Genomic DNA, 20169 nt, shown 5'->3' with positions numbered 1-20169 from the left:
GATTGAATAGCTCTCCAGAGACCGGGCTTTTTTCCGGTTCAAATACAAGGGTTTTTATTGGCCCGCCCACGATCAATTATTTCTATTGGATATCCAAATGCTGTCAAAGATTTGAATATTAATTTGATTCAAATTCTACAAGTACTTAGTAACGAATGTGATTTTCAAAGTAGCGAAGTACATTACTGACCTTAATTTGTACTTAAGTACAAGGGAAATTACAGACTTAAAAATGTACTCATAAAAGTACAAGTACACGAAAAAACTACTTAATTACAGTAACGTGAGTAGTTGTAATTCGTTACTTCCACCTCTGCGTCTGAGGACTAATGATTTAGACCAGGGGGTTTCAAACTTTTTGTCACCCGAATCCTTTTGACCTAAATTATATACGTGAAGTACAGCTTAAGATATTTTTTTTAAGTAAAGTTTTAACAGTACACTGCAAAAAATTATTTTCAAGAAAAACATTCTTAGTCTTTTTGCCTTGTTTTCAGTAAAAAATATCTAAAAATTCTTTAGTTAAAATGCTTTACCTTGATAGGCACAACGACCCAAGAAAATAATTCTAGTTTTTAGACCAAAAATATCAAATTTAAGTTATTTTGTGCATAAAACAAGCAAAAAAAAACAGAATTTTTCTTTCATTTAGTGTTTACAAAATTTTTCAAAATGTCCATTTTTGGTCTAGAAAATAGACTTGTTTTCTTGGGTCGTTTTGCTCATCCAGAGAAAGCATCTTAATTTAACAATTTTTTGATATTTTTACTGAAAACAAAGTACAAAATACTAAGAACATTTTTTCTTGAAAATAATTTTTTGCAGTGTAGGCTAATGTACCATTTAACCACAGATATGTACATTAGAGGTACCAACATGCACCTTTTGGGTGCAAAAGTGTATTTTTTGAAAATGTACAGCCCTTCATGTAACTTTTTTCTGAGAGTGTGACTCTCATATTTTATTTGTTCAACTAAATCCTATTATACGAATGTTCTTGACTATCAAAAGAAAAAAGACGTTGTGTATGTAGTGTAACATTGTTAACAGTAGTAGAGTTTTATTCAAGAGGGAAGGATAATGCAATGCAATTTTACTCTTATTTAAGATTGCAATGAAATCGACCAGACTGTTTTATTTTAAGATTTTGTGCAGACACCTTACAATACGCATCGCCAAACATGTTCGCTTTATCCGTCTCCCATCTGGTCACTAATGCTGCGATATTAAAATGCTAATATGGCCGTCAGACAGACGTTTGAAGAGGAGAAGTTTATTTCTTTATGTCTTTCACAGAGAGATCCGCACTCCTCATGGGTAAAAAGGGGAAATGTTGGCTGTATTTCAAAAGCCGAAGGTGATGTGAAGCTACTGATTCGCTGTAGTTTTAAATTCAAGTTTTGGTCTGTAACACATTGATTTATTTAGAGAATGCTGAGAGTGAAAGTTTTAGTCATTAACACGGTCAGTGAATGTGAAAATGGATGAGGGTCTCACTTTTACATCCAAAAAGATGAATCCGGGAGTGAGCGGACTCGGAGGCAGATTGATGGAGAAACTAAATTATTGGCAGCGGGGGAAATTTATTGACAGCGTAACATTGACAAACCTTCAGAATTGTATCGGGCCTCATTCTTCTCTTTCAGGACCCCACATGCATCCCTCAGTCCCTGTACAGCTGTCTGTTACCATTATTACACTTTGGCATTATATAAAGAAATTGTGAGGGATGTTTTCTTGTATGAAAGTTGCAATCTTGTGCAAAGGTAAATCTATAGCTACGGTACATGTAACAACTGTGTCCTCTGAGTGTATCAGTAAGCAACACTTTTAAGTTTGATTAGTCATTCCAAGATGCCGGAATTCCGTCCCCGAACCCAACGTACCTCCTTCACACCCTCGACTCCTTCCCGTAGCAGCTGAGTTTTAAGCAACACCTATTACTCTTATGCTGTCAATTAGGATAATTTATGGCCGTAATTCTGAGCCGGGATGAATTGTGGTGTTTTGATGTTGGTAAATACTTAGAAGTTAATTGGGGGCATCTGCTCCGGGGAGCTCGGCGAAGAATGGAAGACGCTTGTGTTTCCGCGCGTGCTTGCCAATTAACGACTCCCACCTCCTGCCACCGAACGCAAAACAACTCGCGGACCCGACGTTTAACACGTTAGCTTCTCAGCCGTGGCTGTTCGTGCTTCTGGCGAGATTCTCTGGTGCGTGCGTTTAGTTGAAGTTTTAATTGCATGGATAGATGTCATTTCGGATGCTGTATACAGTACGTGAGACCACCCTAGATGCAAAGAAGTGATTTACAACATTTGTGGTTATACTTTCAGACACAGTTTTGGGTAGGGGCTTCGTCCCATCACTGTTCACCTTTCATGTCAGTTTCCACTTGCTTTTGTCTCGACTTCCTTCCTTTTTCATTTTTATTATGATTTTTCTCTCCCTCAGAACCCTGACATTGTGCTGGTCCACTACCTGAACGTGCCCGCCATAGAGGATTGTGGGAAACCATGTGGACCCATCCTGTGCTCCATCAACACAGATAAGAAAGAGTGGGCCAAATGGACCAAGGAAGAGCTCATTGGACAGCTCAAGCCCATGTGTGAGTATTAAATCATATCTGATAATATCATTCATCCACAGTGTATTTGTAATGATAATGAGTTCGTTTTACAAACTTTGAGTCATTGGTCGTTTATAAAAAGAGCTTAGTTTGTGCAAATTTAGTTGCCAATGACAATGAGTTTGTAATTTACTGCTACACTGCAAAAAAATTATTTTTAAGAAAAAAAAATTGTCTTGTTTTTAGTAAAAATATCTAAAAATTCTTAAATTAAGATGCTTTTTTGATGAGCAAAATGACCCAAGAAAATAAGTCTAGTTTTTAGACCAAAAAAATATTAAATTTAAGTGATTTTGTGCATAAAACAAGCAAAAAAATCTGCCAATGGGGTAAGCACATTTTTCTTGAATTTAGGGTTACACTGGAAAAAATTACTTTCTTAGCTAGTTTTTTTGTCTTGTTTTCAGTACAAATATTTTTAAAAATGTAAAATCATGATGCATTTTCTTGATGAGCAAAATTACCTAAGAAAATAAATCTAGTTTTTGGACCAAAAATATCAAATTTAATTAAATTTGTGCTAAATCAAGCACAAAAATCTGCCAATGGGGTGCGAAAAAAAATCTTGAAATGAGTTTACTTTTTTCTTAAACACCTCACTGCAAAAATGATTTTCAAGAAAACATTTTCTTAGTATTTTTGTCTTGTTTTGAGTAAAAATATCTAAAAATTCTTAAATTAAGATGCTTTTTTGGTGAGCAAAACGACCCAAGAAAATAAGTCTACTTTTTAGAACAATAATCTGCCAATGGGGTAAGCAATTTTTTTTATTTTTTTTATTTAGTGTTTAAGAAAAATTTTCAAGATTTTTTGCTTACCCCATTGGCAGATTTTTTTGCTTGTTTTATGCACAAAATCACTTAAATTCAACTTATTTCTTGGGTAATTTTGCTTATCGAGAAAAAGCATCTTAATTTAAGAATATTTTTACTGAAAACAAGACAAAAATACTAAGAATTTTTTTTCTTGAAAATCATTTTTTGCAGTGTACAGTACATTTTGTACAAGCTGATGTGTCCTAATCCAGATCCACACAGCTGTATATTAAATATAAAATTTGTTTTGGTTATAGGCCTATGTGATTTTGTGCATCAGGACAAAAAAATAACTTGCTGGAAACTTGTCACGTCGCACTTGTGTTTCCCGCAGTCATGTAAAATATAAGGGAATTTTAAAATGGTTATTTTCAGCCCTGCAAAGGTCATGGGAATTATTACCAATCTTAAAAAAGTCAGGGAAAAGTCATTGAACTTTCTGTAATGAATATAAAGTGTCTAGTTATGTTCTGCTCTAAAGGATTTTACAGCTCTTGAAGAAACAGCTCCCTTGTTGGGCCGCATTCAGACCTCAAGATGTTTTTTGTATATTTGTGCACTAAAAAATTACCATTACCGTCATTTAAGTATTAAATTAATTATAATTATTGCTACCTAAAACACACATAGAAATCCGCTCTAGTAATGTTTTATGTTTTAATGTCAAAAAAATCCTTATTAATAATCACAAATGACCTGAACCCTGTGGTTAGATCAGAAGGGACCTTAGATCAGTTTCAGATCGCAGAGGGGGGCGTCTGTACTGTAGGTGCCTGTCAGAAGAAGACCCAAATCATTCTGACACCTGTCCTCTGGTCCGCTATGCTTTTAACTTGACCGAACCGCCGCGAGGACGAATGTATGCCGAAATCCAGACAGCGGCTTTCATACTCAATCTTGATGAGAGAGAGTTATATAAAGAACAGAGAGTTCAGCTGTGAATTACTGGTGACTTCTGGACAGTGTCAGTGGATGGACTCACACTCTATACATTCACAGCGCCCTTTCTTCCCTCCAATATCTGAACCCACATCAATGAGTCATTAACTTCATGATGTGGTAGTGCTGTAGTGACAAGCCAGCTGAACGCTTCGCACATCATCATCATCTCTTTGAATGACCTTCCAGTACTGACACTCAGTGACGGTGCGATAGTGACACCTACTGGTGAAAGAGTGAAATTGCAGGACATTTTAGTTTTGAGAGATGGGCTCTCGAGTGTTTGTTGGTCATGTCTCACTGGTAGCTTATATTGACACAATAATTAATAAATGAAAAATTATTATCTTCAGGGGTAGAGCATAGAAAATAAAATGTTCATTATAAAAACAACAGACATCATTGGAAAGTAAACACCATGATAGAAAAAGTGAAGTAAAAAGTCTGTAGTAATTTGTTTTAAATAAAAGTCTGTCTTAATCTGTATGGTTCTTAAAAAACTTACAAAACTACACTGATGTCCATACAATGAAAGAAACATTCAAAGGCTCTAAATAAATTAAAATAGTGATTAATTTATATCTAAAATGCCAAATATATATATATACATTTTATTTTCTATGCTCTACCCCTGAAGAAATTCAAAATAAGAGACATAACAAGATTGCTCACCTAATAGTTTTGTGATTGTGCCGTGTGTGTGAAAAGCTACATTTAATAATACATTGACCACAAATGTGTCCAAATTGTTGATTTTTAATAAATTGGAACTGTATTTGCCCGCTGTTGGAAGCTAAATACATTTTAATGTGCAGTGAAATTCACAATGTGAACACGAGATGTCGCTATAACACAAAGCATCAACTCCCTCACCTTTTTCACGAGGCCACAAACACATTGCGCTTCTCTCTCTCCACAGATGTTTAGAAAATCTTTAGATTTACGCGGATGAAGCGACACGCAAACGCAATAAAGTGTTTGTAGCAAGGATATGCTGAATGTGGCGGTGTAACACACGCCGCGCTCGACTGCACAGGTTGTTGCGCAAACCGATCGCCGTATGACATAAAAACCGCGAGTGTTCGAGACGCTCTCGCGACACTGTGATGTCATTCGCCGAACAGTCTGCGCAGCGTCACATGAAAACGATACCTACTGAGACACAGGCCGTTTCTCAATCCGAAGGCTGCAGCCTTCGGAGGTCTCATATGCAGGCTGCATACGTCATCAAGCCTGGTTTATTGAAGTAAACTGAGCATTACATTCGCAAGTAAAAAGCATATTGCAACAATTTACGATTAACTAAGAATAATAATCACCTTTATAATTGTTAATATTCTGAAATAAGACAGTCTTGATTACGTATGCGACCTTTGGAGGCTGCAACCTTCGGATTGAGAAACGGCCCTAATGCACCTTGCCAACCGCCCTAAAAACGTAAGAAAAGATTACCTGAGGCGTGATATAAAAACATATGAAAAACATATTATAAAGTAAGGTAACAGTCTCAACGAAACAAGCATAGATTCATTTAAGGAAGGAGTAAATAAAAATAAATACATAAAAAATAATAATAATAAATAAAAATATTTAAAAAAAGATTAAACATCAGGGTCTTCTAAAAGTTTAAAGTCCTTTAATAGGTTAAATAACTTTCTTCCACTTTTCAATTTTACTCTACTTATAGATTTACAGTAAATCCAAAATATAAAACATTGGCTTTTTTCATATATTTTCATTTATAAATGTAAAAGTTCCCCATTATAAAGATATTATTCAATAGAGATTGAGTTGGTTATAGTGTACCAAAAATAAATTTTTAGAGAACTTCATTATTGTGTTGTCAGGATCAGTTATATTGCCATGAGTTTGCTGTAGTAACGCAAAATGTCCAGCAGATGTCGGTGTTGCGTTGTGTTTGTGTCTTCGGGTGTCTTGTAATGCAGATGTGTAATATTAAATAGCACCTGTGTCATGTGACTTAAGTTTTACATACTTTATTTTACTAAAAAAAAGGGAAAAAAGACTCATATTAGTAAAGCCGAAGCATTTGGCAGATGCTTAACATAAAGTGCTTCAAGTAAAACATTTCATCGATGGGTTCGAACCCATGACCTTTGTGCTACTAACACAATTCTCTTCCAGTTGAGATTCAGCATAATATCTATACACAAAATTATCAAACGTTTTTCACTTAAGTGACCTTAAACTTTTGAACAGTAAGTGTTCATTACAATTCTGACATTACTGAAACTAAGTACTGCAAAAACGGGTGCCATCTATGGGGTACAGCTTCATATTGCTGGTACTCATTAGGAGTTCAGGTCACAGGCGAATCAAGTAAGCATTAAAAGCGAGCGAGGCAGGGCGGGTTAGACTGTGTCTCCTCTGCAGTGTCAGTAGGGGTGCTGGCGAGGTGCTGGTCTGTGTGGCTGACTGGCTGACGTCTGTGTGTCCCTCCTCTCTCCCGGCAGTTCATGGCATCAAGTGGACTTGCAGCAATGGGAATAGCAGCACAGGGTTCTCAGCAGAGCAGTTGGTTCAGCAGATTCTGGACAGCCACCAGACCAAACCACCTCCCCGGACTCACAACTGCCTCTGCACGGGCAACCTGGGTAAGAGCACGGGGAAGAACGGGAGGGGACGGCTTCAGCTAGGCTAAGATATGTACAGTAAAGAAGGATCTTTTTATATCTAAATTGTTTTTCTTTGCATGCAGTGAAATGAGACTTTCAGAAGATACTCTGTGCTTGGATTTGTCAAGATAAGATTTTAGATAAACTTGTATGTTTCCCATTAGATTTTACCAAGAGCAAATAATCTAAACTGCTATTTGCATTCATTTTATAAATATACACCGAATCTGATTCTGTTTTAAGTTAAACTTTAAAGGGGACATTTCACAAGACTTTTTAAGATGTGAAATAAATCTTTGGTGTCCCCAGAGTACATATGTAAAGGTTTAGTTTAAAATACCCCACAGATAATTTATTATAACATGTTAAAATTGCCACTTTGTAGAAGTGAGCAAAAATGTGCCATTTTGGGTGTGTCCTTTAAAATGCAAATGAGTTGGCAGTGCCATGGCTGGATAGTGCAGATTAAGTGGCCGTATTATCCCCTTCTGACATCACAAGGGGAGTCAAATTTTAATGAGCTATTTTTTCACATGCTTGCAGAGAATGTTTTACCAAAACTAAGTTAGTGGGTTGATCTTTTTCATATTTTCTAGGTTGATAGAAGCACTGGGGACCAAATTATAGCACTCAGACATGGAAAAAATCAGATTTTTATGATATTTCCCCTTTAAAAGACACATCTGAAACAAAGTTAAGATGTAAATGACAGTTCAAGACACATCCTATATTGATGCAGTTTAGTTTCAAAGTGCAAACACTAAGCAAAAAAATTCCCCTATAGGAATGTTTAAAATATCTTGGATCATTTTAGCAAGAAAAATAAATAAAAATAACATAATATGTAAGTCATATTCTGAGCAATGTAATTTGTAATTTACTGTATCTACAGAGACTATATTTTTATTGAGAAACATTTAGAGTTTGAATGCCAGATAAATTAATAAATCATTTTTAACCCTACTATTATGTTTGGGGTTAAATTGAGCCCAAAGCTACTTTGACATCTCTGAGAAATATGCTAATAATTGTGTCTTTAAACCTACTTTTTGACCTTTCCTTGATACTTTTAGACTTGAAGTTACTTTTAGTCACTTTGGATAAAAGTGTCTGCCAAGTATATAACATACAGTACACACAGTATTCCTGTAAAACTGATCTAATGAGGTTTTTTATTAATATGTGAAAAACTGGTAAAACTGTTCTCAAATAAAATAAATGTTATAAATGATTTTAATTACTTTTTTTTTTTTTAAATAAATATACCCTAAATTTATGTGCTACAAAAAAATACATTTTCATAGAAATGTATCTATTTAATAAATAATTTATGTATATATAAAAATAAAAAGTTATGTTTTTCCTACAATTTTATTTTAAATTTAAAGTTATTTAGCATATATTAAACTATTTGGGGTCAATTTGAACATTAAAAGTGTTGCTAAAATTTGAACATAACAGGAGGGTTAAAGAAAACAGACGTAAACCTGCTATAATAAAGTGATTTCAGTTTTTTTAGTGCTATATAGATTTTGACCACTAGATGGCACTGTTGAGTAAAGTGACAATTTATTCCACCACATAAAATAATATAGTCAGGCATGATCACTTACTTAAAACATATTGGACCGGTTTCTCGGACAGAGTTTAGATTAATCCAGTACTAGGCCTTAGTTATATTAGGACATTTAAGTAGTTTTTACAAACAAACCTTACAAAAATAAAATACTGGTGTGCATCTTGAGATAAAACAATGGCACTGATAGATGTGAAAATATGTCAGTGCAAGGTGTTTTAAAAATTAGGGCAGCTCAAACTTGCATTTTAGTCTGGGACTAAGATAAGCCCTGTCCGGGAAACTGCCACATTATGTTTTACATTTTTGTAACTTTATATTTATTTTGTGTTTTACAATGCTTTGTTTGTTTTACTTATGTTCAACGTTTTTTATTCAACTTTACAGAATATAATTCATTTATTGTGTGTTTCTGCATAGCTGCTAATGCAACTATCTTCACCATTTAACATTTCTTTTCCATTCCTTTTATTTACAGCTTTAATGAATTGTAATTGTATAAAAAAAAATGTTTGTATTTGCATCAGGATATGTGCAGAGTTTGTTACCATGTCTGTTCTCTGCAGGTGCCGGAAGCAGCCTGCATCACAAATGCAACAGTGCCAAACATCGTATCATCTCCCCTAAAGTGGACCCACGTGCCGGAGGCGCCTACGGCGGCGGCCACTCCGAGGTTCAGAACAACGATGTGTCCGAAGGCAAGACGGAGCACAGTCACGGCGGGGGCAAAAATGGCAGGGCGGGTGGCGACGGTGCCGGCGGAACGGGTCGAGAGAAGAGGAACGGCAAGGTGCCCAAGCCGGCACTGCTCCACCAGAACAGCATGGAGGTGTCGTCCTCCAATCAGGTGGAGGTACCAGACACCACCCAGAGCTCACCCGTCTCCATCAGCAGCGGGCTTAACTCGGACCCCGACATAGCCGACAGCCCCGTGGTGCCCGGAATAGGTCACGTGGCCTCTGTCATGAGTAGCCTGTCTCAGTCCGCCACGGTTTTTATGTCTGAGGTCTCTGGTGACCCGGTCTATAGCATGTCACCTACCGTAGACCCCAACGCTCACCTTCTGGGTCCAGACACGGCTTCTAGCAGTCTGGTGTTGGCGGTGACGGCCGACAGCCATAAGTTTGCATTCGCTGGGACGGTGGGTGTAGGGTTAGCAGACGCTGGGTCCACAGAGGGGCTCGCTATGTTGTCGACAGGCGGCATGTCAGAAGAACTGGTGCTCTCAAGCAACCTGGAGACCGGGTCTATCAAACTGCCCGAGACTAATATGAACTTTGACCCTGATTGCTTTCTCAACAACCCCAAGCAAGGTCAAACGTATGGTGGGAATGGGTTAAAAACAGAAGAGAGTAACAGTAGCAGCTGCAGTAATGGAGGATTGCAATGTTCTCCGCCTCTAAGTGACAACGGATATACCTTCAACCCCGCTCTCGTGAAGAACATCAAGACCGAGGACACCTCATTTGAACAGCAACTGGCTCACGAAAGCGGATATCAAGTCGGTGAGGTGGTGAGCGGGGCGGTCAGCATCTCTGGATCCTCAAGCAGTGGTTCGACCCAAAACTCCCTGGCGCTGACTCCCACTGGTTCATTGCTGCCATCTGGGGGCGGTCTGAGTCCCAGCACCACGCTTGAGCAGATGGACTTCAGCGCCATTGACGCCAAGCAGGATTATCCCGCCAGTGTGATTTCAGCTGCAGGATACGGCCAGATCTCCAGCTCTCACCTGGCCCACCAAGGCCACTCGCCCAGCTTCTTCCTGCAAGGCTCTCCCCAGTCCACTCAAACCCAGGCCCACCAAAACAACGGTTCGACCCAGAACTCCCATGACGCCGCTTACATGGGCCTGTCGGTCGTGAAGACCCAAGACTCGACGGGCACCAATGGACATCTCCACCACCATCACCACACACAGCACTCCACCTCCAATTGCAACGGTAGCTCTCCGACAAAAAGAAACGGACTCCAGCTTTTGCAGTACCAGAATCACTTCTCCAACCCGGGCCAGGAGCACGAGGAAGTCAGTGGCATGGAACAGCCAGCAGGAGCAGAACCAGGTGATGGAGGCGGTCAGGAGAAAGAGTCAGATTGTGTGCTGAAACCAGGAGACCACTTGCAGCCTGGTGGAGAAGCTGATGGTGTAGGGGGCACGGAGCATTACCTCCAGCAGCCAACAGAGGGCAGCGGGACCGTGGCAGCGAGAGCAGAAAGCGGAACCCTGTGCAACGGCGGTGAACGAAACAGAACTTCCAACAGCCCCCATCAACAGCTCCAGCCGCTTCTGCAAGGAGCTGGTTTGGTGGCGGGTCTTTTCAGCACCGTGGATGCCCACCAGAGCCTGGGGGGCAGTGGTACCAACGCAGGAGGGTCCATGGAGATCAACCTGGACCATTTTGATGTTTCCTTCGGTAATCAGTTCTCAGATCTCATCAATGACTTTATTTCGGTGGAGGGCGGAAGCGGCACGGGCGTGGTGGCAGGGGGCAACGCTCTCTACGGCCATCAGCTGATGACCCATACGGGAACAGAGGGGCAGGTCTCCTCTGGGACCGCGGCACAGCAAGGTGCTGAAGATGGGGCGAGGGGGTATAATTCTGCAGACATCTGCCTGCAGCCCTGCTGTAGCCCTCAGTCTTCTCAGGCCGGGGGAGTGACGGGCGAAGCGGGGCAGCTGGCGTACATGCAGGTGGCCGAAGCCGTGGCGCATGGGAACATGGGACTGTTGCAGGCTACCGGAAGGCTGTTTGTAGTGACGGATTATTCTCCAGAGTGGTCTTATCCTGAGGTGAGTTTGACAGAGGTGATTTGGAGGGAAAATCCACAGAAATCTATCTGTTGATTGGATTATTAAATAAAACCCAGCACAGTAGATGGTGGGGGTTATGTACAGCTTAGTGAATAACAGATATCTGTTTGCGGTTTAAAATGGTTTTCACTACTGTTAATCGGGAATATTTAGAAAAAGTGATGTAATATATTTGGGATCAGCATTAGGCTTATTCATGCAAACTAAGATGTGAGTGAATTAACTGGCAAGGTCTAAATGTAAAGCTCAAGGTTTTCTCTAACACAAGTCATGTAGTTATTTGTCCCAGAAGCCCGAGGGCCACATGGGACAAATACTAAGTCTGTCATTCACATCCCTGTTAGCAAGGAAGCAGACGGACAAATATAGACAAAGGGCTTATCGCATTTACATCAACTGGCTAATAATGACAGGCACTTCTGTGCTGCTCCAGGGCAGTATAATGTGACATTCAAATGTATCTAAAGTTAAAAGAAAAAACTTTTCTATTACGGTTGCACAATATTGAAGAAAAAACTGTAATATGCATTCATGTTTTATAAAGGGCTGACAAAAGATTAATGCGATAAATCGCATACAAAATAAAAGTTTGCATAATATATTTGTGTGTGTATTTATTGTGTATATATAAATACACACATACATGTATACAGAGAGAGAGAGTGTGTGTATATGTTTTGTATATATTTTATATATATATCAATATCAATATATAAATATATAATATATAAAATATATCAAAACCTAAATAAATATTTATATGTATGTAAATGTTTCTTAAATACATACATGCATGTGTTGTGTATTTATATATACAACATAATTACACACAGTGCACACACAAATATTATGCAAGAACATACTTTTTTTTTAATGCAATTAATCACGATTAATCTTTTGTCAGTCCCTAATTTTAAATAATATGTGCAATATGATAATGCTTTAAGTTTGTAAAATTCATTTAAACTAAATTGAAGTATACTTAATAACTTATATAACCAACATACATTTCACATTATTTCACATTACTTTGGCCATGAATAACTTTTTGGCCATGAAATAGTTTTTTATTATTATAGACATTTAGTCCCAGTCATTTTATTTCGTTTTTTATTCTTTTTCATTTTTTATATAAAATAAAATATTTAATTGTTATTTTAAATTCTTATGCATCTTTTTGTGATTTTAATTTTTTTACTTTTTTTGTTGTTGAAAACAAAGTGTTTATGAAATGAAACGTTTTTCTAAGCTGAACCCCCTTGACATATTTACTTGAAGTACCCCTGAGATTTTAAGTAAATATTTAAATAATTTAATAGCACATTTGCATGTTTAACTTCAAAAACTTTTTTTTTGAAAAGTTTTTATCAGTGGTATTTTATTGTTTTTGGACCTTCATCTGGTAATTTTCCTTTTATTATTACATAAAACGTTTTTAGTTTTCTGATATATTGTAGTGTTGTGTAATATATTGTAGTGTTGTGTAAATTAAACAAATAATATATATATATATTTTTGTTAGTGTATATATATAAATATTTGTTAGTGTATATATATAAAAATATTTGTTAGTAAGTGTATTAATTAGATTTTTTATTTAAAATTATTTACATACAGTTTAAGATTTAATTGTAATTAAATAATTGTTTTTATCTACTCATGAACCCCCTGAAATTTCCTTGAGAACCCCCATTTGTATTTCGCACCTGCTATTCATTCAAGTGTAAACGGCCCTTTACAGCTCTAATTTCATCAATCATAAAACATTTGCCAAATATCAAACCTTGATATTAAAACTTCTTGTGCTGATAATATCTATTGTTTTCTAATGACAATGATTATTGAATTGGCCATTACGTGAGATGATTTTGTTATGATATATTTATTTAATGGGTACACTTAATCCTGCTTTCCCCTACATCATGCTTGTGTTTGTGTGTCAGGGCGGGGTGAAGGTGCTTATAACAGGCCCGTGGCAGGAGGCCAGCAGTGAATACACCTGCCTGTTTGATCAGATCACAGTTCCTGCGTCTCTCATTCAGCCCGGTGTGCTGCGCTGTTACTGCCCAGGTGTGTCATTTACAGTCATCAAACATTGTGAATAGCACCTAACATTGTACAAAATGCTCTTTGCTGCTAGTTGTATTCGATGCACACAGTATCTGCCACTAGTTACACTTTAAATAGCTTTAAAGACTTAAAATTTTGTGCTGCAAATAGCTGTTGGTGAATATAAAACCCAATCTTTATTTTTGTTCTTTTCTTTCTACTCCCAGCTCATGATACAGGTCTGGTGACCCTTCAGGTGGCGGTCAGCAGTCAGATCATCTCTAACTCAGTCGTGTTTGAATATAAAGCCCGGGCACTGCCCGCACTGCCCTCCTCACAACATGACTGGCTCTCTCTGGATGGTAAATCTCTCTCGTTTTTCTCCTTTTATGTTATATACACCTGTTACACACTAGAAATGGTCGTGGTTCATTATTTTGTTTTGTTTATTTACTGTGAAGCCCCTTTGTGATGGAACGTCAGAAGTGCTTTTTTCTCTCTGATTTGCTATCGCATTGATTTTGTGTGGAATGTCAATCTATGATTCTGTGTTTGCTAAAATGACTCCTGTTTCCCAAGGGTCAAGTGACTGATAAAAATTGTGTAGTAGAAGATGTTTTGCCCTGGTTAAAAATTTTGTAAAAGTGTTTGAACTGTCTGAACATCTGAATGAAACTTTTAGTATAAAGTTGAGGTTCGTATTACAGATTGTAAGTACATTAGAAATGGGTCAGGCAAGTTTGACAAATGAATCTGTAACATATTTGGTTCTAATAAGATGAATTCATAATCACAGTCATCATATAGATAAAAAAATGTTTTTAGATCATCTGTACTTGTGACCAGGCCCGCATTGGCTAATCGGGAGCACCGGGAGAATTCCTGGTGGGCCGGTCTGTTTTTTTTTGGCCTTGAGGCTCGGGTTGAAGGTTGTGTCTCTAGGCTGCCTGCACTCACTGCAGCCCCACTTGCGTTATTAGCGGGTTGGAGATGTCCCCACCGCTTTATACGGCTTTAAGTTAATTGTTCCCAACCACTTATTGGAAGAAATGTAAAAAAAAGAGTTTTGCGGTAAGTGTGTATTAAAATCCATTAACATTTAAAATGCATGGAAAAATGGGGGACGCACCATTTTCTTGTGCTTTTTAAAGAGCTGTCTTGCTGTGAACATTGGTTTTGATTTAGAGGGGTCTAGTGCACTTGCTGTGCGTCTCCATTTAAAATAAACTTGAGCGCAACATGATGCAAACGGCGTCTAAAAGAAAAAAGCTCTAGAAATTGCAATTCATAACAATGAATTGTCTATGAATAGTTATTATCATCTTTTGCAAGAGTAAGAAAAATCTATTTGATGCAAAAGATCTCAGTTTATTGGAGAAAAAGTAAGTTTCATATGAATATGATTTTTTTCCAAGTTTTTGTGACAAAAAGTACTTTACGTTATCTGATCGTTACAAGTAATAACATTAAGATAAGTCATTTTTTCCATCTGTTTTCCCTGCATACTTGATAAATCTTGCTTGCGTATTGTGTATCAGGGGGGTCCAAATTTTTTCAACCCTCAAGACCCACTTTTTTGTTTTTAAATAGAAAAATAGTGGAAAACCCAAACACATTCATTCCCTTTTAGTAGGGAATAAGTTTAATTGAATAAAATCATATAATATCATGAAAAATCATATTGTTTAGGCTACTGTATTTGCACTGAATTGGAAATCATATATTTTTTTAAATACAATAAATTGCAAGGCTGCAGAGAAAAGTGCACTATTGCACACTTATATTCTTAGGATTTAATTATATTGTTTTAATATAGTCAATCATGACTTAAAGTGGGCCGTATAAGTCATGAAGCTCTGAAAATGAGTCCCACTCTGGCCCTGCTTGTTACCAAGAAATAATTGAATGATTAAACTAAATCTATCCTTCATCAATCAGCTGGCACAACGTCTTTATGCCATATAAAGGCTCCTTACCATCCACGTCTCATCATATTTGTTCTTTGTTTGTTTTGGAGGCATTTCTACCAATGCACCAGTGTCACTATCCTAATGCAGTAAGCCCAAGCTGTTTTCTCGGTTTCATCAGAGTTGCATCATGCTGTTGGGAGTGGGGGCATCTGCAGCACTTTACTTTAGTGCAACAGGGTCTCAAAATCACTCACTTGTTCAAAATCTGTTGAAACCTTCAAACGCATACTGATAAAAATGTATACTTTATAATGCACTTTGGATAAAAGCATCTGCAAATGATGACACAATAAGTGATTCATGTCCAGAATATGAAGATCGGGAAGATGGGTAAATGTCAGAAGGCAAAAAACACCCAATGGTCATGAAAATAGGCTTCATTTTCTCATTTTAATATTCTTTGTTTGCCTGTATATATCGGTGCATAATATAATTATATGCACAGTAGTGGCCAAAAGTGATGTCCAACTTTATTTAAATATATTATTAAAGATTTATTGTATATTTTGCATGCATGTTTCATAGTTGTGAGTGATGTTTAAATTGAAGCTCAACTTTGGGAAGAATTTAAGGACACTTGGCAAAAAAAACAAAAAACACAACATGTGCATTAATCCTGTTGATGCATGGCACATGAGAATCGTGTGTAGATAAACAAAAACAAGAGAGGATAAAGAAAATATTAATAACTAATAAATTTGTAGTCAATATGTTTATTTCCTGTGCGCTATTTGTATAAATGCCTATTCCCCTCAAAATTACCATTTTTGTTAAATAATTTTGTTAAATAAATAACCAGGTTTGCTTTCTCCATTTTGTACAAATCTCTTCATGTTTGTTATGGATTTAATGGAAAGCAGTGTTCATTAAAAGCAAATATTAGGTAAATATTCTCCTATTGGCCACTACTGTATGTTTATGTTTGTGTATGTTTATGTTTGTTTGTTTGTTGGGGGATGAAATTGCCCAGCACATTCTTGGCAGTTTATTCTTTATACCAGTGAAGTTGTAATAGTTGCTACCATATGATTCGACTGTAAGTACATGTTCGTGAACCTTGACATGAGATATCAGGTCTTTGGACTTTGGAGAATCGGGCTTTAGTGTCAAATGTTCTGTTTTCCCAGCGTGCTGTTCGCTTGTATCCAGCGCGTTATGCGCGTCGTCCGATTTGTCATAATGCAGAGAGGAGAAAAACAATTGATCTGCAGCACTGCAGCTACTGAAGCAAACGACAGAGACTAAGAGAGACGAGGACATTAAACACGATCTAAGAGACATACCGATCTGTGGCGAAACAGCCGTGTGATCGGACCGTCACATTGTTTCAAGCGCTTATATCAGACACCGCCGCGGCTCCATTGTGTTTGCGCGCTGCCACTCCCCAAAACACAATGCGCTTCAACACCCATCCACAAAATAACGTCACACTCGCTCCAGATTCAGCTTAAGTTAAATATTTTAAGCTAAATACATCGAGTCCACATGCTGCTGTGAAATTCACCCAAAAGATGCGTACTCCTAAGAAAAACGCGATATTTTGGACCGACCCGGATTGGAGACGGGCGCGCGTAACGCGTTTACAAAATACACCACAGTTTTTTTCATTCGGATAAATGTGTCTGTTTACCGTTTTTCGTCGGAAAAAGAGGACCTGTCTGCGAGTGTTTGTGGAGGCAGCCGATGGCGCACGACTGCGCGTAAGCGGTGCGTAAAGCGCGTACCCGCTGTGGACGAACTCCAGCATCTCCGTTCGAGAGCGGAGGAGATAAAGGATCGGCAGCGGTGATGGGGAGAGAACAGGCGGTTTTGTAGAGGAGGGGGGCGAGGGGTCTTTATCTCCCTCCCTCTCTCTCCATACACTCTCCTCACTTGCACTTTGTTCTATTGTTGTTGGCTCTGTCTCCAAACGGCTCCTGCAGTTAGTTTGACGCTGGATGGAGAGCATGTGTGAGTGACAGACACCACGTTGGCTGTTTTGGGTTAGTATGCATGATGTTCGTTATTATTGTGAACTCGAACCAAACGTGGAGGCGTTTTTGTGATGTGAAGAGTAGATGTAGTTTGCAGTTCTGTGTTCAAACAACGTGTTAATGTTTGTTACTGTATGTGTCACACTGTTCTTTCTCTGTTGTTTGATTTCATTGCTGTCTCATTCATAGTGAGTGCACAAAAATGTTCACAGGTGCAGCATGGAAGTTCCTCTAATTCCACAGAATTATGATGCATTCATATTTTAGTACTGTAAGTGCATAGTTTAAACTATAGCTGAATGTTTTTGGCAAGCTGGAGATCTCCGGTCTGCGCATGTGGTTATAGTAAGTCAGTCAGGTGTTTTCAGCACCACAGGCGGTGAACAGTGAGAGCGAGACTGGTGCCCTTATTTTTATGAACGGTCAGCTGGAGGGAATGCTGTGTTTATTGATGTTGACCTTGTTTTCTGGAGTTATTCGGAAATCTGTGCTCGGAAATCTGGTGTTGATTTGCTGGCAAACCCATTAGAATTATGCCAACCTGTTGACAACGTAGTGCTTTTCATTGTTATATTTACATTTTATGAAAGACTTATATTCAGCTTTATGTTTATTAGATTACAGTGTGGAAATTGTTACCGAAATCCTTTTATAAAAGTAGAAAAATGATTTGCACCACTTCTGATTATGTTTTCTTAATCTGCTCATTTATCTGTCCTGTCTACATCCTCTGCTCTGCCCATATAAGGGAACTCGTAACTAGGTCACTATAATCAACCCTAAATCTAAAGTTCAAAGTTCGGCTTTGTAATTTCTAAAATTTTTAGGAATTCTAGGAATTGTGCCGTCCACACTGATCTTTCCACCCGTGCTTTGGTCTTTACTGAGATTAAAATGTTACTTATTCACCATCCCTGGGCAGTTTGAATAATTTGAGGCGACTTATATCTAAAATAATATTGTCGGGTTGCGTTTTCTGTACTGTAAGTCTCTGATCAGGATTTTGTTATTTTCTGTTTCGCATTTGTGCTGATATAACAATAAGAGTGAATCTTTGAGATACAGTGTTTCTTTCTGTACACATCATATATTTTATTAACTTTTCCATTAGGAACTACTTTCACAGTTTGTTAAGCAGCGGTCAGGAGGTTACAGTCGAAGTTCTTTGTCAGTATAAACTGAATACACGCACACATCACTTTAAAGCAAGTTAACTTTTAACGAAAGTAAAAGCAACAAAAACAAAGAAACCTAAATAGTACGTTCTTCTCTAAAAGACTTTCGTGCTGTCTTCGAGAGAGATCTTGTGTAAAGCCGAGCGAATGTGAGGTTTTTCAGTGTGTTATGGGTTAGACGGGGATAGTTAATACATATAATCATTGCTGGGATTATGACTGACAGATAAATAATGGGATTATCACAACCGTCTCACCTGTATCAGAAAAGCACCTGTTCAGGTTCAGTAATCTATCGGATCTACCAATGTCCACAGCTGTAGGAGCTGTTATCCCAGATTTAAATCCATGCTGAGCTAAATCCCCTTAAGAGAAAAGCATCGCGCTTTATCCGATAAATCCTGTCGAATGGATATTTGTATGATTTAATATGCATTTTTATGGTGGCCTATATTGAATATGAGTTTGTTGTACATGGGCTCTGTCTGTTTTAAACCGTAAAGATAAAAATGCGCAGGTTTAGTAGATATTGGATTTGCTCTGGGGAAAACTTATACAGAAATCAATAAATAATCAAGACCTTCATAAGTGCTGTAAATACCCTATTTTCATTGTGCATTATAGCATTTATTATAAACTATTAAATGTGCATAAATAAAGATTATATTTAACATAAATAAAATATTTAACAGTACACATCATTGTATTTTAGGTTGCACCAGGTTTCTTCATCCTCCGTAATTTGAAAACCAGCTTGCAAGATGTGCAATCGCACCCTAAAAATGCTAATCACCACCAAATTTGTGTGCACATTTGTGCTTTTATCCAATTTGCCTAACTCCTTTAGTGACTCATGTGCTGTTGGATCCTAACGTGCAAGCAAACGGCTCTATCAGTGGATGCAATTCATTCAGAGTGAATTCCCTCTTTAATGTGCAATAATCCTTCCCAGCTATAAGGATTCATTGTGGAATGCTTGTTTAATTTCTGATGACTCCGACAGTAACGTCCTTAGGTTCTTTATTACCAATCTCAGGCACCATAAACCGCAACAGATCTTCAACAAGTGAGTGATTTTGAGACCCTGTTGCACTTCTTGCCGTAAAGTGCTGCAGATGCCCCCACTCCCAACAGCATGATGCAACTCTGATGAAACCGAGAAACCAGCTTGGGCTCACTGCATTAGGATATTACCATGAGATACCCAAAGATTCAGCGAATAGAGTTTAGTCCTCACAGCTTAGCAACAGCAGTCACATGAAGGCTGAATGACCAGGAACTCAACCAAGGCCACAGGAGCGCAAACAAAGCTGATGTAACTTCTCCTGAAAAACAGTAATACAGATTGGGGCAGGCTGCTCGGTACAGTTGGGTTTTTTGTGGACACATTCGAGTTTATGCATCTGCTCTGTGTTGCTATCGTGGGATGTTTGGGAAATCAAGTCGAACTTTAGGATACAATCACAAGACGTGTTTTTGAAGACTTCAATGTAAGGTGTAACGTGCATGTTTTATTGAAGATTTGTTCTAGACCTCATCTCATTGAAAGTTTCGTAAATTACATCCTGTATCTTCTACAAGAGGTAATTTTGCATGCA

The 20169-nt window shown here is 37.9% G+C and overlaps 1 protein-coding gene across 9 annotated transcripts in view; it reads left to right on the top strand.

Moving 5' to 3' along the window:
- Positions 1-20169, top strand: part of camta1b (calmodulin binding transcription activator 1b) — a 374086-nt gene that overhangs the window by 339423 nt on the left and 14494 nt on the right. For 7 of the 9 annotated variants that reach the window (XM_065259154.1, XM_065259153.1, XM_065259152.1 and 4 more), the window contains 5 exons: positions 2455-2608; positions 6858-6998; positions 9162-11383; positions 13348-13474; positions 13681-13815. In XM_065259154.1, the coding sequence (XP_065115226.1) occupies positions 2455-2608; positions 6858-6998; positions 9162-11383; positions 13348-13474; positions 13681-13815 (2779 nt within the window). The remainder of the gene's footprint in view (positions 1-2454; positions 2609-6857; positions 6999-9161; positions 11384-13347; positions 13475-13680; positions 13816-20169) is intronic. The other 2 variants (XM_073811853.1, XM_073811852.1) reach the window with 1 other exon arrangement.

The sequence above is a fragment of the Paramisgurnus dabryanus genome, chromosome 14 (genome assembly GCF_030506205.2).
Source record: "Paramisgurnus dabryanus chromosome 14, PD_genome_1.1, whole genome shotgun sequence".
Lineage (NCBI taxonomy): Eukaryota > Metazoa > Chordata > Actinopteri > Cypriniformes > Cobitidae > Paramisgurnus > Paramisgurnus dabryanus.
Note: the sequence above shows the minus strand (reverse complement) of the source record. Positions and strands in the feature narration are given on the sequence as shown.